The 24,068-nt window shown below is 38.1% G+C and overlaps 2 protein-coding genes across 3 annotated transcripts in view; one reads left to right on the forward strand and one right to left on the reverse strand.

Annotated features, from left to right (window-relative positions):
• The window catches only part of LOC117993116 (protein lethal(2)essential for life-like), a 182,566-nt gene that overhangs the window by 13,143 nt on the left and 145,355 nt on the right, over nt 1–24,068 (reverse strand). The gene's annotated exons all lie outside the window — the stretch shown is intronic.
• LOC117993237 (myb-like protein X) lies at nt 306–22,660 on the forward strand. Of its 2 annotated transcripts, none has more exons than XM_069506455.1 (21): nt 306–580; nt 1,767–1,914; nt 2,782–2,904; nt 3,282–3,446; nt 6,075–7,350; nt 8,599–8,736; nt 9,005–9,202; nt 10,017–10,214; nt 12,484–12,610; nt 12,988–13,111; nt 13,217–13,499; nt 14,032–14,320; nt 14,714–14,965; nt 15,145–15,957; nt 16,372–16,534; nt 17,374–17,497; nt 19,329–19,591; nt 20,127–20,193; nt 21,433–21,529; nt 21,944–22,151; nt 22,509–22,660. In XM_069506455.1, exons 1-21 carry the CDS (start codon nt 503–505, stop codon nt 22,574–22,576), a joined length of 5,202 nt encoding a protein of 1,733 aa, XP_069362556.1. In that variant the 5' UTR covers nt 306–502; the 3' UTR covers nt 22,577–22,660. The 2 variants fall into 2 exon arrangements, with proteins under 2 accessions (XP_069362556.1, XP_034836879.1); XM_034980988.2 differs by having other exon boundaries at nt 21,436–21,529.

Here is a 24,068-nt window from a genome sequence, read left to right on the forward strand (position 1 = left end):
CTACTCATTATTATAACCCATATCATAGCCCAGCTAGCATCAGAGTGAACTATCATAGTGTACTATCATGGTACTATCCTATCAGTCGTTAATCGACATTGACATTTTCAATATACTCGGTAAAATTGAGGAGATTTTATTTGCTGGCAGCATTAAAGTTCCATAAGTACACCCCCCCTGTCAATGTACCTAATTCAAGTGCCAAAAGAGCCCTGTCGTAGAGTTCACCTTGGATGAAAAATGAAGATAATACATCTTACTCTATGGTGTTAACACGAATTTGACATTCATTGACATTTGACAACTCAAAATTTCAAATAGCTTCATGCAAGAAAATCGCTTTTTGTTGTGATTTATGTTTTATAAAATGATAACAATTTGATTTTTAACAATTTATCTTTAACTTTATGTAAAAATATGGTTTAACCATAAGGTTGCACAACAAAGATACAGATGTTAAGGTTATAATAATTAAACAAGCCGAAGTGTTGTGTTTGTGAACATGGATCCCGGCGGAGGTTCCAGTAAATCTGGTAAAAAGGATGCCGAATCCTCACCATCGAGCAAAGCTGTGACATCGGTAAGTTTCTATACCATTACCTCGAATGGTATTCTAGGCCTGCGTAGTAAACCATAGCTTACATACAATTCGTTTCACGTAAAGTGATAGCTGGCCTTGTACCTGTGCAGTCACATATGTATTAAGTTATACAAAGTCGGGAGAGACTTATTCGGCTGCTTATCCGTTCTGTCAACCTTTCGTTTGCGAGCTGTAGGCAGTACAACCTTAGAGTTACAATACACAGCTGAAAGCAACGTACATCTGCCTTTAGAATAACATTTCGGCTTTGTAGAGCGCTGTGTCTGTCACTAATCTAAATATATAAAAGGAAAAGGTAACTGACTGACTAACTGATCTCTCAACGCACAGCTCAAATTACTGGATGAATTTTGACATGCAGAGAGTTATTATGACATAGGTATCCCCTAAGAAAGGATTTTTGAAAATTCAACCCTTAAATGGGTGAAATAGGGTTTGAAATTTGTGTAGTCCACACGGACGAAGTCGCGAGCATAAGCTAGTACAGTATATGACTTTTTGTCGGCCTCAACGACAGAGACAATGCTCTACTAATCTACTATCTCCTTGAAAAGGTCGATGTACATTACTTTCTGCAGCATTCTGTAGGTACATATCCCCTACACACACAGACACATTCCCTAGTGGTCTTATGATAAGCGAACTGTATCAAAGGTTGGCTCATACTGCAAAACCAAATGCCACTGGCAAGTATTCCACAATAACTTCCAGTAAACTTGCAGAAATTGACTTGCTGCAGGTCATTACACAGTGGCAGTCTTTACTTGCTGTAGCAGACTTCTGCAAGAAGTTGCAGAAGTTCCTTGCCAGCGAATACTTAGCTTAAGAAGTAGACCTGTGTGGTTGTGTTTCCACCTGCAAAATGTTTACATATTATATAATTCCTGCAAATTTATTTCTGCAGTAAATAACTTTTCTTGCATGCGGAAATGTGGCCTAACAGTATTTAGATTTTGATCTCTGTTTTACCTGTGTAAAGTTTAGTTTATTTATTTATTTAGTTAAGTTAACTTTAGTAATTAAATATAGTAGTTTTTGTTATCATTGATTAATGCTATTCATTCATGTTACTTACAAGTAACAGTACCTAGTAGTCAAATTAATATTCTTAAACTAAAAACAATCTGTAAGGACAATATTTATTTCAATTTGAGTTTTTCTATAGCCAACAGATAAAAGCAAGATTCCAGCAAAGCTGACACCATCAAGTAAAGGAGTTGAAAATGCTAAAAAGAGGCTCCGAGCATTTTCCATACAGAAGAAAGCTGCCATCACGCCTATAGTTGTTCCCAAAACCTCTACATCATCCAGCAGTAAGTAATGTATATATTATTCCCTGAAACCTTTGTCCAGTTTTGGACTTTTATCTGTGAGTTCAATAGTATAGACATTGCTACCACAAAGTCTATACTATTGAACTATGCTTGGAGTTTCTCTATGAGTGATCAAATCAGGAATTAGGAGATCTGTAGGAGAACCCCAACATAGCTTGCAAAGCGAAGTAGCAAGGGGCAGGGCAATAATTTATTGTAGACTAGCTGATGCCCGCGACTTCTTCCGCGTGGATTTACGTTTTTCAAAATCCCGCGGGAACTCTTTGATTTTCTGGGATAAAAAGTATATTAGGATTAGGATAACGGGTACATAGCATGATTAATTTGATGTTTTTATCTGTCTACATTCCAACCCAATTGCACCAGCCGTGGTCACAACGGGACTGCTGTGCTGCAAGAGATGAAGTTCGAGCTGTCAAGTGCAGTAGCGAACTACCCTCTTTCTTCTTCTTTTCGCAGAAACTTCATGAACTGTCCGGCAAAATACACTCACAACGTCACTATTAACTTTCGATGTCGTACGATGCTGTCCTGGTTTGCATAATTCTACCACTGGATTCCACATACTTGCTAGTTTAAAACCATCCTCACGATTGAAATTCTGGTGTTTGCGAATTTCAATCGCTTCGCGCATTAGTCTAGGTATATAGTATGGGTTGAAATATTGACAAATTGAAATTATTGAAATATCGATAACTGTTGCTTTGTTGCGACGTGATTGAAGGACAAACCAATAAACCAACAAACAAACACACTTTCACATTTATAATATGGGTAATGATGACGTAAAATCACTATTTACTGTGGTAAAAACCACCTTAAAAAGTAGTAATTTTTTGCTTCCAGATACAACAACAGTAATAATTGGTAAACTGACGGGTGTGAAGGTGACCCCCAAGGTTGAGCCAGATCCAGAACTAAAGAAATTGAAGCCTCCCAAACCTGGGGCGTCTAGGCGCGCTTATCAAGGTATGGCTCCAGATTTTATTGTTTTATAGCGATTCGCCCTAGCACAGGTAGCAATTACATTACATTTCAATTTTCGTAGGAAACTCTAATTAAAAAAATAATAATATAACCTATGCCACTCAGAAATAATGTAGCTTTCTACTGGTGAAAAAATTTTCAGCATTGGTTCAGTAGTTCCAGAGGTTGCCCCCTACAAACAAACTTACAAACTTTACCTCTTTTAAATAATATTACTATAGATTATAATATTAAATTGTAAAAGTACTTGTAAAAGTTTAATTGAATACATTTTTTATTTTTATTTTTTTATGTAATAGATAGCGAGCCAAACTGACTTCCTTGAATGAAAAAATCTTTTTACTTATTTTTTCATACAGATTCATACATCGAAGTTCAAAAGCGCACTTTATCTGAGATAGAAGACATGAAGAGAAAGATGGAGCTAGTTGAGCTGGGCATACCGCTGGGCCTCATTTGCCCAACCTCCACCAATGAGAAGGCCATGCCCACAAAGGCTATGCCACCTATTAAATCACTTCTTGGTGAGTATGAAAAGAAAATAAATAAAAATCTGTTTTAGAATGCATAGGTGAAGACCTTTCATATGATACGTCCCACTTGATGTAGTTATCTTACTTCGAAAATTGAAAATACTAATTATTAGTTCATGACCACAATTAATTTATGATTGGCTGAATTTGTTCTACTCTTGTTGCAACAATGCATTGTAGCCAATAGTGAGCGAGCGTCAACCAATCAGAGGTGACTGCGATCGTGATATTGTAGCTGTCATTCTACCGCAATGGAGCAGCAGATTACAGATAGGATCGATTATTATTAATTTTAGTCAAATTGTGTTTAATCAATCGATCAACCAGCCTGTTTGCGTCCACTGCTGGACATAGGCCTTCCCAAAAGCGCGCCAGCACACACGATCCTCTGCCTTCCTCATCCACCCACTTCCCGCTACCTTCTTTACCGGAGTCGGACCGGGACCTGGGGGCCTTTGTGTGTTGGCGCTGTTCATAGACAGTAATGCCCATACTGACCACGCTGGGCAGGCGGGTTGGTCAGCACAGAGACGCTGCTGCCCGTCACTGTAGAAGCATAGTTAGAAGCCTAGCAGTTTGGAATGGATATCCGCCATTCGGTCGTCATATCCTCGTTCGCTAATTGGCAGGGGGCACCATGTGCAGCAGAGGTTGATAATTGGGGCGCTAAGATGTAGATGCGCCCCCTTACCCCCTCAATAATAATGTTTAAACTGAGGAATAAATTTGACGTTATAAGATTTTTGCATTGGCAATATCAGAGAGTCAAATTTCCTTCATGTAAGCTGTTTCTTGTGCTTGAGTTGTTATGTAGGTAACTATCGATTTCTAAAGTTGATCGCTCATCTGACAGTACATATTTTTTCAGTTCAATTCTCAATAATGACTTTATTAACTTTTGCTTGTAACTTCGTCCGCTATGCATACGTAAATTTTTTATGTTACTTTTGGATTAAGTAGCTGCCTTATGGTGAAAGAGTTATTGAAATGAAATGAAATTATTTATTTGCAAGAAACATTGTACATAAGTGTTAACATAATATCAGTAAATCCAATATGTTATGTATGTTGAAATCGGTTCAGTAGTTTCAGCATTTATCGATAACAAACAAACAAATCTTTCCTCTTTATAATATTAGCGATCGGATCCCAAGATCATAATGCCGCGCGAGCGCTGTGTTCTGTTAGATGTGTGATCAGCTGAATGCTTTTACTAAAAATGCCTAAAAACCTATGTTTTGTTGCAAAACTGTCCCTTGTGTTTTGTTCCTTGTCTATTTATCATTATTGTTTTTATGATTTTTTGAGTTATTAAAACAGTTTTTGCTTGTCACCACATAATACAATGTAGGGCGCCACTCTCGAGTTTCTCGTAACACGCCAGTGCGACTACTCCATCGAAAACGCACTAATAGTAAGTTAAGACTATGCACCATGATTTGTTGTAGATAGATACTACCATAGACTCGATGAACAAACGTTCTTCGAAGAGCTTCCGAGACTGTCAAGCGATTTGACGTCAAGCACGTAGATTTGTTTTGCTTGATCAAGCGATTGATAAAGCAAACAGCACTTTCCTCATATCGCAAACACTGTCCGAAAGTCGCGTCAAGCAAAAATATAAAATCGCTTCAATCGTTTACAAAGTTTGCTTGATGACGCGTGCATCAAGCAAACTTTGTAAACGGTCAAAATGCTTGACTCAAGCAAGTCTCGGTAGCTCTTAACATACGAGTAGGTACGTTTCATTTCTAGAATTGGTCCATACGTTTGAAGTATAGTTTCGCAGAAGGTAAGTTTTCAATGTCTCATGTAGTCTAGTTTTAGTAGTACACATTATATTATTTCGATTCTACCTTATGTTAAATATTTTTCACAGCTATTAAGTAGTTTGCTTTAGATTTATTTTATTTGTATTCATATAAAATATCTAGAATATAAAATGCTTTGCGAAGTAATGTAATAGTAGTTTATGAAAGCGTTGCATAATACTTAATAGGCTACTTGACAATTTTTTTAAGTTGGTCTTAAATGGTTAATATTTGTCCTATTATATCAAAAAAATTAACACTATATTTTTTGCGCCCTAAAAACCGTAAAACTTTAATTTAAAAAAATATTTTTCTTAGACAGGTGAAAACACTGTCGGCCATGTTTGGCCGATAGATTATCTGTGCTCTGACGTCATCCATTTGTAAACAACAGTATAACCCTGTGGTTATACTGGCCAAACATGGCCGACAGTGTTTTCACCTGTCTAAGAAAAATATATTTTTAAATTAAAGTTTTACGGTTTTTAGGGCGCAAAAAAATATAGTGTTAATTTTTTTGATATAATAGGACAAATATTAACCATTTAAGACCAACTTAAAAAAATTGTCAAGTAGCCTATTATATAGAGTTTCATACACTAGTTTATCTACCTCATATCTTAAACTCAACTCATATCTTAAAATCCAAACCTGAAACCATACAATTTTGTATTGAAGATGTACGTGAATTATAAGTATGTCAATAAGTGACACATTTTGATTTCATTATCAGGATTTTAGGATATGAGCGTAGATAAAATAACAATAAAATTTACTTCTCATTTTAATTAGCATTGTTTTTTTGTAGATCCAGCGAAAGTGGACGAACTTATTCGCGAAGCAAAAAAAGCCAAACAGGAAGGTAGAGAATTCAAATTTGACTATCAGAAGCTTCTACCCGATTACGATAACCCGTTCCAAAAGAAAAAGGATGAACTTTTATCGCAGCCAACGCACGAAAAAGAACGTAGGTCAGAACGCCGCAGAAGCGAGTCGGAAAGAGATAGAGATAGGAGAAGAACTGAAAAATATGAGATAAAAAGACATGACTACAAAAAAGACATAAAATACAAAGACAGAAGATATGATGATTCTCAAAGAGAAAGTACAGATGAAAAAGAGACAGATGTGAACCTCAACGATTATTTAGTCTGCGACAGTTGGTCTTTAGAAAATGATGATAAGAACAGCACGTCAAGTCCTAAGGTTTCAGACAAGCCAGCCAATCCCTTCCCACCGTTACCGACTGCGCCAATCCCAGAACAGCAAATCCCTTTGCCACCCGCACCTAAAACACCAACTGTCAAAATTAATGAAACTTTGAAAATCAGTGCTGTAGATAGCCCAAAAACAAGTGCTGCAGTACCGATTAAAATCGAAAAGTTACAGCCAGTAATGGATTCATTTAAGTTCGAAATCGATCCTAATGACGATGAAATTTTAGACATTTTTGACGAAGATTCCGATTTAGATAAATATGCTCAAGAAACTAAAGCTAAACTAACTTACGATTATTACGACTCGCCCGATAAAAGCATTGTAGATTACGATCAAGATAATGAGAACTCTTCTATGGATGGTATTAATGATGACACATTTTTAGAGTCAGTGATAAGAGAAATAAAACAAGAGAACTTAAGCGATGAGGGAAGTCAAGATAGAGCATTAGTTGAATACGACATGTCCCCAAACAAAGAAGAAAGTCCGGAAATTAGAACGCCGAGTTCCGTAACTCCAGAAATCGATGATAAAATGATGAATCAAAGTCGAAGAAGTGACTATTCTGAAGGCTATAGATCTGATGGCTATAAAAGTGTTGATACGGTGGAAAGTGGGTATAAATCCGTGGAAAGTGGGTATAAATCCGTGGAAAGTGAATATAAATCCTCGGAAAGTGAATATAAATCCGAGGAAAGTGAGTATAAATCAGTGGACAGCTTCAGGTTGTCTGTAGAAAAGGAGCTGGATGAAGCTTTGGAGGCGAAAATGTCCAAATCGACGGTCGATTCGTTGGAGACGTGGAGTTTCGTTCTGAAGATCTGTCAGCCGTTGCTGTTTAGGCATGATAAGAATAAATGTTACAAGTAAGTCATTTTGTTTGTAGTAACTTTGCATAACAAAAAAACCGGTCAAGTGCGAGTTGGACTCGCACACGAAGGGTTCCGTACAAGATATTTTAACACTTATGTGCAACTCCTTCCTCCTTGGTTAATTCTCTACTTGTCTATGAAATAGGTTCAGCCGTTCCGAAGATTACTCCGTTCAAACAGACAGACAGACAACAATTTTAAAAACGTGTGATTTAGTTACGGTACAGTTCAAATAACCAGATGAGCTTAATATGAGGTAGTTACTAGATGTAGATGCGAAAGTGTGTTTGTTTGTTGGTTTATTGGTCTGTCTTTCTGTTCTGTCTGAACGGAGCAACGGATCGACGTGATTTTTTGCATTGCTATAGTTAAAGACCTGAAGAGTGACGTAGGCTACTTTTTATTCTGGGAAGTCAAAGAGTTCCCACGAGATTTTCAAAAAAACTATTCCACTAGTCATCAGCTAATCTAAATATATAAAAGGAAAAGGTGACTGACTGATCTATCAACGCACAGCTCAAACCACTACACTGGACGGATCCGCTAAGGATTTTTGAAAATTCAACCCCTAAGGGGGTGAAATAGAGGTTTGAAATTTGTGTAGTCCACGCGGACGAAGTCGCGAACATAAGCTAGTGGATTAATATAGTGGATGTCATAAGTTTTATACTGCTGATGGTACTGATTCTGTGCACTGCTAAATTTTAGAGTATTCTCATCCTCTTCTTACTAATGCATTTAGAAAAGGACAGATATAGTTTGACAGTTTTAAATTTAATTTAGAGCTGTCAAACCTCGTGACTTTGGCTGCCAGTCGCAGGCCTATTGTTTGTAGCGTGCACTAAAATTATTTATTATAAGTATTATTATTGTATATAAGTTGATTTGGGTATTTATTATAAGATATTTATGTAGTTTATTAGATTCTAGTACCGTAGACCTATTCCACTTCTTGATACGCCTTACTCACAACCTTGAATGGGAAGCTGGAAGAAATCTCTGTTTAGAGATAAGCATTTCCAATGTAACTTAATTTATTATTACTTTGTAACTACAATTTTGGTACATGAAAAATAAAAATAAATAAAATAAATAAATAAATAAAATTTAGTCTTTAAATGTAAAATTCATGTTCCGTCCCTTTTTAGCAATATTAAACAGACAAAGACGTAGATAGTCTAAATTTAGTTTAGAGAAAGACCAGGATCGGCGCCAATGTTTGTATTTCCGTGTGATTTGCAGAGAAACCCGTGCAAGTCCCAAGTTGTGGTACACGGAGAACCCGAAGGCGTGCAACTGTGTGAAGGACCGCGGCGTTGTCTATGACGAGCTCGAGATGTGCAAGATGGGGCTCGTCGACCGCGTCTACGGATGTGACCAGTGAGTCCTTTTTGATACAAGTTTGCCCTTGACGTCACTGCCGTTACAATTGGGTATTTGACTACATCAAAAATAAATTATTTCTCAGTGATTATTAAATAGTCATTGTGATGTGACGTCACATTCTAGTATTTTTTTTTTTTTTTTTTTCGCGTTTTGACGTTTGATAAAATGTAACTGATGTCAAATACCGTATTACGTTTGGCACAATGCGTATAGTACAGTATTTTCATAAAGTTTCATAAAAAAAAATTATGGCTCGTTGAAGGATTCCGGATGCTCCGTGCCCGAAGACGCGCAATTGGTACCCTCGCAACAGTCTGTACCCCACCGAGAACACTTCGGTGCCACTGTCCAGCGAGTGGGAGGCCGAGGACAGTCAACTGGCTGACAGGAGTGACATGGAGTCCAATTGTACCACTCCACTGAGGAACGATGAGATGTCGCTGGACAGGGAGTATCAGAGGTGAGTTGAGGGGAGGCAGGGGAGGAACACTTTCAGTACCACTGTCTAGCGACTGGGAGCCCGAGGACAGTCAACTGACTGAGAGGAGTGACATGGAGTCAAATTGTACCACTCCGTTGAGGAACGATGAGATGTCACTGGACAGGGAGTATGAGTAGAGGTAAGTGAGATATAGAATACCAGCTGATGCGCATGACTTCGTTAGCACGGATATCAACATCATAATCATCAACCGATAGACGTCCACTGCTGGACATAGGTCTCTTGTAGGGACTTCCACACGCCACGGTCTTGCGCCGCCTGGATCCAGCGGCTCCCTGCGACTCGTCTGATGTCGTCCGTCCACCTAGTGGGGGGTATTCCAACACTGCGTCTTCCGGTGCGAGGTCGCATTTCCAGCACTTTGAAACCCTAAGGTCTACCGGTTTCACGAACTATGTGCCCTACCCATTGCCACTTCAACATCGCAACCCGTTGAGATATGTCGGTTACTCTAGTTCTCCTACGGATCTCCTCATTTCTCTATCGCCCGCTGAGTGACTTTGAGCATTCTTAAGAGGCCCATAGTTAGTGACCATGTCTCGGATCCATATGTCATCACTGGCAACACGCACTGTTCGAAAACTTTGGTCTTCAAACAGGAATTTTGGATAAGAAGACATCTCGAAGCTTCCTGAACGCTGCCCAACCGAGTTGGATTCGATGGCTGACCTGACATTGGGCCACCGCATGGATATAGGTTTTATTAAAAAACAAAAAATATGTATACTCGAATGTCTTCATATCGATACGATATTTTCTTATCTACTCGTAGATTCATGGAAGCGGTGTGGCCAGATGTAGTAGAGTCCAAGACAGACACCTCCAGAAGTACGACTCCCGTACGGCAGGAGTCCAGAAAAAAAAAGAAGGAACTTCCTGAGAAGGACACAGAAGAGAAGAAGCCTAAGAAGATAAAGCTCAGCAGTGAAGGGTGGAGCCAGGAGTCTGATGTTGAGGAAGAAGATAAGGGGTATGTAACATTTTAAGATATCTTGTAATAAATGTTTTTCCCAAGTAATATGTATTTTTTCGATGAACCCTTTTTTACCATTATTCCGACATATATATATGTCTGTCTACACATAACTAAGCGGTGGTAGCGGATAAGACGTCCGCCTTCTTTTCGTAGTTTTTCGACGTTCGAATTCTATTAACGTTAGCGAGAATATAATCTCATACTAACACTACTGGGTATGCGTTTCTTAATTGCTGGTGCTTCTCGGTAGTAAAGGCATTCAGAACCAGTGGTAGATGCATCTGACGATTCAAAAATACTTGTAAAAGTTTAATTGAATAAAATTTTTATTTTCTATTTTTTATTTTTATTAATTGAACCGCATGCGTAGATAGAGTCATAAAGGTAGATGCAGGAACGTTTGCTTTCTCATTCGCACTAAAAAGAGAGCACAGATAAAGTTACTAATGTGATAAACAGAGACGCAGCTAACCTATTTTTTGTCCCTTATCGTGTAACTGGTTTTTTTCAAGAACATACAAGAAGTTGCAAAACAAACTTTGAGAATTCGTGGCGTAATTGTATTTCTCATGAGTTATTTACTTGTTTTCACATAAAAAACGTTTAATACAAATATTGTTGATCGGTTAATACGAATATTGACTACTTAACAATGGTAAGAATTGTCGTGTTATTCATCGTTACGTCGTGCTATCGCTATCTCATACGGGGTTACACAGTACTTACATCTACCTATTATTCTATCTACGACCGCATGGAACATTGCCATATTTGTAGTTAATTAAATTGTAGACATATGTTTTTAATCAATGCTTAGATTTATTTAATAATTTAAACAGTAAATTAATACAGTAACAGTAAAAGCACATTCTTTAAATTCACAAAGTACCTACACTACATTGACAATGGTCTTTTTATACAAAACACATTGTAAGTAAGTATATTATCCATCTTATTTTAAAAATAAAAGTTGCTTTTTAAAATCGTTTGGTCTAAGGTGCACGTGCAAACAAGTCTGTTTAGGGCTTAAAAGTACTAGAACCCAGAGTTGTTAAACCACTTAAAAAAAGAAGTCCGTCATTAACGCCCTCAGATTTGTGTTAACGCCCGTACGGAACTCACACCCATTGCCGTAGATTAATTTAAAAAAAGTGCAGTGTTTGAAAAAAAAAACCTGGTGGTTTCCAAACTACAAACTTAATTTGTATTTAGCGGTTAATAGCCATTAGGTACTAGCTGACAAAAGAAAAATTAATGTTTGTTGTGTTAAAATCTTTAAGTAAAAAAGTCGCAGATAAAAGTTTATTTACTTGAAATTACTGAAAACCTAGTTACCTAGCTGAAAATTGTCTGGAAACAATAAAGGTAAACAAATGAACGATTAACCAGTTTTCCGATTTTCTAATATTTTTTACATAGGTAAATATACTTTATACCTACACGAAAATAGCAACTATTATTATTTAATTTTTAATTACAACTTATTGTGTTATTTATGTTTTATGTGTCAGCCATGTCTGAAATATTTTTAAGTTATTTTTATGTTCATCATAATGATTATTTAAAAAAAAGTTGACTAAATGTACAGGCGTGTATTTGAAAAACACAAGCGTGTGTTTGAAATATACACAATTTCTTTCAAAAGTACTTGTTTAATTGATGAAAAGTTTAATTGAATAAAACACACTTTTATTTATTTATTTATCTTGTTTCAAAAGACTAACATTAATTTGATACCCTTGATTTCGAATGATTAGATTTAGGTTTTCTGAAAATTTCTTTAGAGTTTCTCAAAACTTTTAGTGTGGGGTCTGCCTGAGAACCTCGTACATGCAAAATCTTAAGTTTCTAGCCGCAGCGGTTTGAGCTGTGCGTCGATAATACAGTCACTAATTTCCTTTTATAAATATAGATGCCCGCGACTTCGTCCACGTGGATTTAGGTTTTTAAAAATTCCTTGGGAACTCTTCGATTTTCCGGAATAAAAAGTAGCCTAGGTATGTCACTCTCCAGGTCTTTAAGCAAAAAATCACGTTAATCCGTTGCTCCTTTGCGATGTGATTAAAAGAGAAATCAACAAACAAACAACGTTCACATTTATGATATGAGTAGTGATAGACTAGTTGACCCGCCCTGACTTCGCTCGGGTAGATGAACTGAAAATCTTTTTCGTTAGATTTCTACGTTATAAAAAGTATCAACCCACATGTAAAGTCTCCTAGCCATGTCAGTCAATCAGTTATTATTGTTTATTGTTTCACAGTAAAAAACAAAAAATGGCGAAGGAAAAGGCGAAATCTCGTAAAAGAAAGCATTCCACATCCACGCTATCCTCCTTGTCTGACAGCGACGACGAGGCGAAGAAAAAGAGGAAACTGCTCAAAAAGAAGGTAAAATAATAAATATACAATGGCGATGATTCTCATGTTTTTATTGAAACTTAATTAAGAGTATCAGCATCTTCTTATTTTTAATATTGCTTAAAAAGGACAGAAAATAAATTTAAAACTAAATTCTCTAAATCATGCTCTACATATTTAAACACTATGGTCAAGACTTTCATCTAAAGTCTGCTGAAATCGTGTGATCGAGCTGAAATTTGGCACGAAGATAGCTGTTATCCGCTAAGAAAGGGTTTTTGAAAATTCAACCCTAAGGGGGTTAAATAGGCGTTTGAAGTTTGATAGTCCACGCGGACGAAGTCGCGGGAATAAGCTATCAGTATATCATATAACTTATTTGTTTGTACAAGTCCAAATATTTTTAGGCCCTAAAAAAGGCAAAATCGAAGTCAGCAAAACGTCGACGTATGGGACGAAAGCTTTTAAAAAAATTAAAAGAAAAGCAAAAGAAAAGAAGCAAAGAGAAAGAAACTGAGGAAGATGATAGCGGTAAAGTATTTTTTATGGTTAAAACAAAATTATTAAATGTGTACATATACATACATAATATATATCTTATTCTGTGTTATTTAATCGCTTCCTTTTACGTTTAAGACAAGAAGAAAGAAAAGAAATTAAAGAAAAAGAAACAGCAAAAGTTAAAAAAGAAAGAGTTGAAAAAGAAGAAGATTAGAGCACAGTCGAGCAGCTCAAGCTCTTCTAGCAGTGATTCGAGCGATTCCGAGTCGGAAAGCGACGGAAAGGCCAAGAAGGCAAAGAGGAAAGCTCTAGAAGGAAAGAAGAAGGCGAAGAAGTTAAGAAAGCAGTCCACATCGGACTCTAATCAAAGTGAAGAGTTGTTTGATGTGAATATATTGAATAATATTAAAACTGAAAGGTTAGTAATGTACCCGGCAAACAACTTGAACCTTAAGCGGTGTAGTGAAAAAAAAGAAATAAAGTTTAATTTTTTTAACCAAATTGTAGCCAAATCAAAAGAATTGGGTAGTTTATTATATCAAATCGCTGATGGTACCGGACCCTTCGTGCGCGAGTCAGACTCTTATAGGATCACTTTGTTGTCAGTCTGTCTGTCGGTCTGTCAAGAAACCTACAGGGTACTTCCCGTTGACTTAGAATCATGAAATTTGGCAGGTAGGGTAGGTCTTATAGCAGACATTCGGGGAAAAATCTGAAAACTTAGGGTTACATCACACAAAAAAAAAATTAAATTCTGATCATGAACTATTAATTAGTATATTCAACTTTCGAAGTAAGATAACTATATCAAGTAGGGTATCTATCATATGAAAGGGCTTTCCCTGTGCATTCTAAAACAGATTTTTATTTATTTTTATACATCATAGTTTTTGAATTATAATGCAAAATATCGAAAAAAAAAATATTTTTTTTCCGGTTTTTACTTTTAGGTTAACCGACGATGAAGGACACAAAATGATGGACTTCTCACCGCGGCGACAGAAACCGAGAGAAATCATCAATGTCAAAGAATTACAGAACGATTTCGTCGGCAACGTACATATAAAGCAAGAAGTTGTCGAGGATATACCCGAACCTGAAGAGTCGCCGACACCTAAGGAACTACTTAAACCTAAGGAATCACCTAAGGAACCCCTAAAAGAAGAAATTACAAAGGTTCCTGTGAACGAAGAGAGTTTAGACTCGAAAGTAGATGTTGCTAAAATTGAAATGCCTAAGGTTAGTGACTATATCCATTATCTATACTAGTCTAAATATATAAAAGGAAAAGGTGACTGAGTGACTGAGTGACTGACTGACTGACTGACTGACTGACTGACTGACTGATCTATCAACGCACAGTTCAAACTACTGGACGGGTCGGGATGATATTTGGCATGCAGATAGATTGCTATTATGACTTAGGCATCCGCTAAGAAAGGATTTTTGAAAATTAAGATTGAGAGAGAGAATTTAAGATTGAGAAAATTAAAATTAAGATTTAAGATTGAGTTAAAACGAGATAGATTTATGTGAGAGATATAGCTCTGTCTCGTTTTAACTCTGTCTTAAGTCCGAGTGCGCTCTATAGATCTCACCCTTAATATAATTCTTGAATTTTCACTCTTTTAGGTGTCACCACAATCTGTGACATCACCCGTACCATCGCTACCCTCGCCAGTCGTACCACAAACTGTACCCGTACCGGCCGTACCACTAACTGTACTTATACCGGCTGTACCACAAACCGTACCCGTACCGTCAGTACCACAAGTTGTACCCGTACCAACTGTACCCGTACACACCATACCCGTCCCGATACCGGTACTGGATGAGTCCAATATGTCCCAGGCTTCATCACAAGAGTCAGTATGCAGCATCAAGGTAATTTATATTGTAAGGTTCGATGCACACCTACAGAGTATAGTGCGACTAACAACTTGATTTGCTTATCGTCGTTTCGACTATGCAGCTTCAGCAAAATATTTGTATGAAAATATGCACATAAAAACACAAATAAAAATTGTAGTTTTTTTCATGTTGACATAAAAATCGTATTTCAGGACGCACCTATCTTCTACGAAAAAGATGAAAGCCATCTCCGGCCTTCCTCCCAAAACTCTAACTACAGTTTCAACGACGTAATCAATGCGAGCCAAAACAGCCTCTATCAGAAGGACATAAACACCATAAACGCGAATCAAAACAGCTTATACGATAAAGAAATAGAAGTAAACGTTGATCAAAGTCTGTATCCAAAAGAAATAGAGACCATTTCAAGCCAAAGTAGTTATAGCAAAACTTCTGCCAGTCAGAGTGATTACAGCAAAATATCTGCCATTCAAAGTGATTATAACAAACTTTCTTCCAGTCAAAGAGATTATAGCAAGATTTCTGACAGTCAAAGTGATTATAGCAAGCATTCAGCCTGTCAAAGTGATTATAGCAAGCATTCAGCCTGTCAAAGTGATTATAGTGAAATTTCTACCATTCAAAGTGATTACAGCAAGATTTCTGCCATTCAAAGTGATTACAGCAAGCCTTCTGCTAGTCAAAGTGATTATAGCAAGATTTCTGCCATTCATAATGATTACAGCAAGATTCCTGCCAGTCAAAGTGATTATGGCAAGATTTCTGCCAGTCAAAGTGATTACAGCAAGCCTTCTGCCAGTCAAAGTGATTATAGTAAAATTAGTGCCATTCAAAGTGATTATGGCAAGAGAATAGAGGTGACTACGAGCGAGAATAGTCTTTATGACAAGGACCTAGAGGTGGAAACGGAATGTGATGATAAGTACGGAGAGAGTTATGAGGCTCCCAACTATGAGATGTATGAGCAAATGGCTATGGCGTATCAGAGTGATGTTGCCAGTCAGGTTAGCAATCTGTATATATAAAATTCAAAGTCCTGACTGACTGACTGACTGAGTTATATATCAACGTAAAGTCTAAACCGCCTGGAGACATGAAATTTGGAGGATGTGTTCTTTGTAATGAGTAGGTATCCACTAAGAAAGGATTTTTTGAAATTCCACCCTTAAATGGACGTATCGGACGAAGTCGCGAAAGCTAGTTTTATATACAAGGTTTAAACTTTTATAAGTAAATACCACTTATAAAAATGTATACTTTGCATAAACATAGCTTCAATATGTGAAATGTAATCGTCTGCTACCTATCCACGGCCAAATTATTTTAACCGATTTTCACAAAATTTGGTACAGAGATACCTTGCATCCCCTTGTGTGCTGCTGAATCATTAAAGTTTAAATAATTTTCTTATAATTCAGCAAAGATCAAGCGGGGAAGCGGCCGTAGAGGCAACAGGCGAGGTTGAATCTCAGCGGATAGAGACGGTGGTGGGCGCGCGAACTCACGGCGAAATCAAATGTGACTGGCGAGCTGGAGACGCGCCCGCGACACCGGTTCAATCGCAAAGACCTTCTAGATGGGGTGAGTGACACTCATTTATACACTCTATACATTCGATCATTCATTCTACACATTCACCTAATTAGTAAATATTGCTACGTGCCTTCTTCACCGCTCTACTGAGATGGGAGATTCATATTTGTTTATCCGCTATAACATTTGTAATCGTACATCCATTCATTCATTTAGTACACATTTTGTCAAATTCAAATTCAAATTATTTATTCAAAACTAGCTGATGCCCGCGACTTCGTCTGCGTGGAATTAGGTTTTTTTAAAAATCCCGTGGGAACTCTTTTATTTTCCGGGATAAAAAGTAGCCTATGTCACTATGCAGGTCTTTATCTATACCCATGCAAAAAATTACGTCAATCAGTTGCACCGTTGCGACGTGATTGAAGGACAAACCAACAAACCAACAAACAAACACACCTTCGCATTTATAATAAGGGTACTGATAGGTAATAAATTACGTAATTAATTTAGTAATAAGTTTTTATTTATTTATTAAAAAGAATATTAGCCAAGTTTATTGCTGACTAATATTCCCCTTTCCTCTCCAAATAAGCGTAAAGCTTGTGCTAGGAGTAGGTACGACAATAGTGCAACGGGTGGGATTTGAACCAGCAACCTTTTGGTTTTCAGTCCGATCTTTTAATCGTTGAGCTATCGAGGCTCTGATGAGTAAATACATGTAGTAAATATTGCTACGCGCATTCTACACCGTCCCAGTGACCTAGCTGGATAAGAGTTACACGGGTCTCTCAGTGACCTAGCTGGCTAAGAGTTACACGGGTCTCTCAGTGACCTAGATGGGTGACTTACGCTCTAACACTTACCCGTACCCCTTTTCTTGCCAGGTCTGAAGCCTGGCGAAGTGAACATCGTACTGACGGGCGGCGGCAGTCGGTTCCAGCGCGACGAAGACGCCGAGCCCGTGTACCGCATACAGAGTCTCGCGAACCGCACCGACATCAGCACCGGGTATGATGTGAAGCGTTTGTAGCGCGTGTGTGGAGCGTCTATGGCGCGTGTGTGGCGTCTGTGGCGCGTATGTGGCGCGTGCGCATTTGGTCTTAAGCTGAAATCGTGCGCGTGCTTTGACTATGCTTAGACTTAAGTCACTGTTAAAACGAGACAGATTTATGCCAGCTATATAACGCGAACAGTGCGTGTTGCCAGTGATGACATATGGATCCGAGACCTGTGCCCTGTTTATCAAACGTTACAAGTCTTGTATCACAAGCGTTTCTCTTGTAAATTTGTGCATTTTTACAAGAATGCGTTTATCAAAACTACACTTGTAAACTACAAGCTACAAGTAATATCACTTGTAATACAAGTGTTTTTCACACTTGTATTTGTGGTTTTGTTCATCAAAAATGCCTTTGTAGCTTGTAGCTTGTAACTTGTAACGAAAAAGTTGGAGAGCCTCCGTTGACTCTTAATTTATTTTACAAGTTGTATGCAAGTATGATAGAATAATTAAATTATCTAGTACCTAGTAGAAATAGGTAAAATAACTATAAAATAATTCAAAGGTGTAGTTTTATTAAACTTATCAATGTTGCTCTTTTTAAATTTGACCAAAACGTGTCTCATATACATACGAGTATGCTGGCATAATCTTTTTCGGCAGATACAAGTCCAAGCGACTGACATAGCAATAGTATCTCTTTCCACTCTGCTATTTTTTGGTCTTTAGATAATTTATCAGTAAATGCGCCAAATAAAATATCTTTTTTGTCACGAATTATTTAATTGAAGAATAATTGTAACTTTTGCATCAGATTTCGCCATTTTTTGCGGTGTAATTCGAATAGCGAAATTTTTTAAAGTCTATCTATTTTTCCAAATTTTAAGTCTAACCTTAATTCATGAAAAATAATGTATTATTTTTAATTTAAACTTTTTGTGTAGGTACTTCCTGTTGGTGTACCGAAATAGAATAAATAAAAGTAGGTAGGTATATAAAATAAGAAGCAATAGGTTTTACAAATAGGTTATTTAACACAAAATTAAATTATTTGAAAAAAAGTTTTATTTTTAACAATAACTTAGACTAGTTATGGTACCGTAATTGCTATTTTATCGACATTTATAACGGTTAAAAAATTATTTTGCAATTTAGCAAAAATAAAGTGTATATAAATAAAAAATACAAGTTCTACAAGTCTTGTAAAATCCTACAAGTCTTGTGAAATTATTTGATAAACATAATTTACAAGAGTTTGTAAAAAAGTTCTTGTAACTTGTAACTTGTGAGCTTGTAGACTTGTAATGTTTGATAAACAGGGCACTGGTCGCTAACTATGGGCCTCATAAAGAAAGCTCAGAGTCACTCAGCGCGCGATGGAGAGAGCTATGTGCGGAGTTTCTCTACGTGATCAAATCAGAAATGAGATCCGTAGGAGAACTAGAGTAACCGACATAGCTCAACGGGTTGCAAAGCTGAAGCGGCAATGGGCAGGGCACATAGTTTGTACAACCGATAGACGTTGGGGTCCCAAGGTGCTGGAATGGCGACCTCGCACCGGAAGACGCAGCGTTGGAAGACCCCCACTAGGTGGACGGACGACATCAGACGAGTCGCCAGTAGCCGCTGGATCCAGGCGGCGCAAGACCGTGGCGTGTGGAAGTCCCTACAAGAGACCTATGTCCAGCTGTAGACGTCTATTTTTTGATGATATAACGCTGTCTCGTTTTAACAGTGTCTTAAGTCTGAGCAAAGTCAGAGTGAGCTCTATAGATCTTGCCCTCAGTTAACTAGCTAGTCTTCGCTATCGTTACCCTAAGACAAAGCCTCTCATTTCAGATATGACGAAGCGTACATGGACATGTACGGCGCAGCGGACCGCCTTCAGTACGGCGACTGTTTCAGCGACGACATCGACGTTGACGCCAACCTTACGCCAATATCCCCCAATATCCCCGACTCGCCCAGCACCACCCGCGTCCCTGGTAATACCCATATTTCCCCCAATATCGTTCCCATTTCAGCCAATATTACTCCCGTTCCTAAGGAACCCAAAACAAGCGCTCTGGATGAGAGGATCTTTAGGGTGTTACAGGAAACAGGTAAGAGAGACAGTTTAGATATAGCTTTTTGCACACTCATGTTCGGTGATTTTTCAGCGACTTTTCGAAGCAACTGGCAAACTATTTCCCTGAATATTCCATTCGTTTCCCCCAATATCACCTACGTTTCCGGTAATATTCGCATTTCCCCCATATTGTTCCCGTTTCAGCCAATACTGCTCCCTTTCCTAAGGAACCCAACACTATCTAAATATATCTTCTAAATATATAAAACGAAAAGGTGACTGACTGACTGATCTATCAACGCACAGCTCACTACTGGACGGATCGGGCTGAAATTTGGTATGCAGATAGCACTTATGACGCAGGCATCCGCTAACGATTTTTGAAAATTCAACCCCTAAGCGGGTGAAATAGGGGTTAGAAATTTGTGAAGTCGCGAGCATAAGTGTGATGATAAAATTTATGATTAGTAAGGCGTTGCACAGCGCCAGTTAAAATATTTTGGTTTTCTTTTGTTATAATATGATTTTTGGTAACATAAAATCTCGATAATAATGTTTTTAATTTTTAGTGTTAGGAGGAATAGCGAAAGAACTCGATGGTGACAAGGACACATCCAATAAAGAGAAATCGCTCACGTAAGTTTGTTTATTTTATTTTATTTAGTCAACTAAACAACACTTAAATAAGTACAATAATATACAGGTGATGTTAATTCAGTACGCTGCCGAGTTTCTTGCTGCTTCTTCTCGGTAGGAACGGCATTCCGAACCAGTGGTAAATTAAACTAGTTGACGATTCAAAAGCACTTGTAAAAGTTTGCTTGTATAAAAGTATATTCTATTCTATTCCACGCGTCCGAAAAAAAATAGTTTTTCTTGCATCTAACCTAGAATTAGCATTTTCCTCGCCACAGTGAGATGAATTTTCGCATGGGTGCATTAACGCCTCGTGCCTCTGAATTCCTCGCTATGCTCAGACTCTATTTTTAGAGTGAAGCGAAGCGATCTAAGAATCCATCGCTTACTCGGTATTCAATAGAAGCACTCGCGCCAAATAACAACTTTGCAGCCTTGCATGATACCGAGTGTAACCAGAACGCTAGCAAAAACTTAGCGTTACCTAAACACAATCCAATACCAATAAACATTTGCCTCAATTTGTAGTTTTAGTGATTTCAAACACGCAATGTATAGCGTGCATAAATCGGGTAAATCCCCCGCCTACGACGCGGCATGGACTTCGAGGGACCTACTTACGTAAGTTCGTTGATCTCTAGCGTCAGTCAGATGTTTTATTTGTAATATATGGTGAATTTTACAAAATATAGTTTTTTTTCGGTTTTTAGGGTTCCGTACCTCAAATGGAAAAACGGAAACCTTATAGGATCACTTTGTTGTCTGTCTGTCTGTCTGTCTGTCTGTCAAGAAACCTACAGGGTACTTCCCGTTGACCTAGAATCATGAAATTTGGCAGGTAGGTTTATCTTATAGCTGATATTTGGGGAAAAATCTGAAAACCGTGAATTTAGGGTTAGATCACACAAAAAAAATGAAATTGTGGTCATGAACTAATAATTAGTATTTTCAACTTTCGAAGTGAGTGACTATATCAAGTGGGGTATCATATGAAAGGTCTTCACCTGTACATTCTAAAACAGATTTTTATTTATTTTTATGCATCATAGTTTTTGAATTATCGTGCAAAATGTCGAAAAAATACGACTGTAGTACGGAACCCTCATTGCGGGAGCCTGACTCGCACTTGGCCGGTTTTTTATGGTATATCAGTAATCATCAGTACTATCACCTGTGTTCGTTTTTGCCAGCGTTCTGGTTACAGCCTGTATAACAAATAGTATTTTGTTGTTTGTGTAGGAGTGCACCACCGAGCCGCGCGGTAAAGCGCGTGAGCTTCGCGGACGGGTACAAGCCGGGACAGGACTCCGATGTGGAGGAACCGCCCACCAAAAAGGTAAGGGGGAAATTAAACATTTATTTCATGTCATACATTGCCATGTTGATACATGTGCCATACAATTTGAGAACTCGCCACGTTTGCCATACGATTTCGGTCCTTACCTAAGGGTGAACAGTACTTTTGACAATATCACAGTTGACACATAGAGCAGATATGAAGAGTAAGTTCTCAAAACTTATGCATTATAGGAAAACTTGTACCCCACCTCACCCCACCTAAATTTAGCACGCGTTTTGACATTTGATAAAGAGTTGCTGATTTGAAAATAATGTACATCGACCTTTAGAATGAGACTTCGGCTTTGTAAAGCGTTGTCTCTGTGACTCATATCTATGTGACATTTTGTCGGTCTCAACGACAGAGACAATGCTCTACAAAAGCGCATACTGTAACCATTGTTGTCTATAGCGCAAGCGTCCCCGCCGCCTCGGCTGCGCGTGGCCGTGCCCCGCGTCGCACCCCGACCACGTGCCGCTGTGGGACGCGCTGCCGCCGCCGCCGCCGCCGCCCGGCTCCCCGCCGCCGCCGCGCCGCGCCGCGCCGCCCGTGCACCTGCTGCGCGCCGCGCGCCGCCACGCCAGCATACTGACCCTCCCCGCGCCGCCGGGCAAGTTCGGTGAGTGTCGCACGCGCATGCCAATCCACCCCAGCTAAGGCGCTAAACAGTGTGCGAGCGTGAACACTCTCATCGCTTCGTATTAGAAAGATAAAGACATCACACAGGAAGACAGGACTACTTTAGTGTGGCATGTCGGTACCATCAGACAATGTTAATATTGATAAAACTGTTTTTGGTAAATAAATATTTTTTTTTTCATTTTTCATCTAGTTAAATTAATGTAGCGATCGATTTTAACTGCGGAAATTGAAAAAACGCCCCGTGATAAAAATTTGAAAAAAAAATCATTCAATCAGAATTTTAAGATAATATGAGCGTAGATAAAACTTAATAAAAAAATTCGTTACGTTTCAGATCCCCCAGTGCCGTTGGCCGGCTTCATGCCGCCCGAGCCCCCGCCGGGTCTCATCGCATTGCAGTAGAATAGGACTTAGAGTTAAGTGTTACTTGGGACTTTATCATTTGATAATGTAAATAATGAATTTATTTGATTATTGAAATGAGTCTTTTATTTATTGAGCTTTTCACTTAAACGGAGCGGAGACGTGTTCAGTCGACCAATCCAGATTCTTAATAGACAACGGGAAAAATTATCACGCCTTTTTAAAAAAATCTGATTGGTCGACCACTCCGCTCCGCTGAGGTGGAAATCGGGCCTTATTTGTCAACCTAGGTTGCCAACCACCAGTTGAAGACCAGAATCTCATGAAAAATACGGTTATGAAACACTGTATTTATATATGCACCACAGAATTCTATGTACATACTACATAGGATATTCACAGAGTAGTGTTGCTAACTTTGGTATTCTATTTCGTGAGATTCTGGGCTACCTATATCATTCTTGCATCAAGCAATTTTATAATTTTTATGATCATGTTTTTTTACCTACACTACGCTCAGGGTGCGATTCCCAGGAAGTCGCATGTATGTGTACAAATGGCCATGCTTTGTACATTAAAAAAACCTGTATTTTTTAAAGTTCACATTCTATTGCAAAACATCTGACTGCAATTCAATGTAAACTTTAAAAAATACAGGTTTATTATTAAAAAAAATAAAAAAAATGTAGGTACAAAACATGGCCATTTGTACTTGTACACATACATCCGCCATCCTGATGCACACTACATGAGAACAATGTACGTAAAATTTGAAGCAATGGACTATTTTAAAACCAGTTATTATAAAAAGTAAGTGAGCCGCCAGCCTGATATCAGAATGGCGGGTGTATTCTAAATTCTGAGTAACTGACTAACTTGAAATGACTATCGTAGCAATGTACGAGGAAAGTACTTAAACATATTAAAAACATAACCAGATGCAGTAAACGGTCTAAGAGTGATTTTAAAAACTTCATATTCAAGCGCCTGTCTAAATTTATATAATATTAGATAGGCGCTTGAATATCCATACTAATATTATAAATACGAAAGTGTCTGTCTGCTAGTTTTTCACGGCCCAACCGTTCAATCGATTTTGATGAAATTTAGAGTTAGCTTAAATATCCCGGGCTTATATGTATACATAGGCTACTTTTCATCCCAGAAAATTGATGAGTTCCCACGGGATTTTTAAATAAATCCACGCGTACGAAGTCGCGGGTATCAGCTAGTGAAGAATAAAATAGTAGGTAGTGCTTCAAATTTTACGTACATTCGGTACATTGCTCTCATGTACAAAGCAATGGCCATTTGTACACATACACCCGCCATCCTGATGCACACCATCATTCGTTACCTACCTCATAAAGAATCGAACTGTTTTTTGATAATTTTTTTGGCGTCAATTTTCCAATCCAAGGTTTAAAAATTGAACTGTGGTGCCAGATTGATCTTCAATGGTCGCCTATCAGACATATCTGATGTAGATATGTTGGAGCGGGCACTCTTCGCCGCAGCTTCGTGTGATAAG

This window comes from Maniola hyperantus, chromosome 23, assembly GCF_902806685.2.
Source record: "Maniola hyperantus chromosome 23, iAphHyp1.2, whole genome shotgun sequence".
NCBI lineage: Eukaryota > Metazoa > Arthropoda > Insecta > Lepidoptera > Nymphalidae > Maniola > Maniola hyperantus.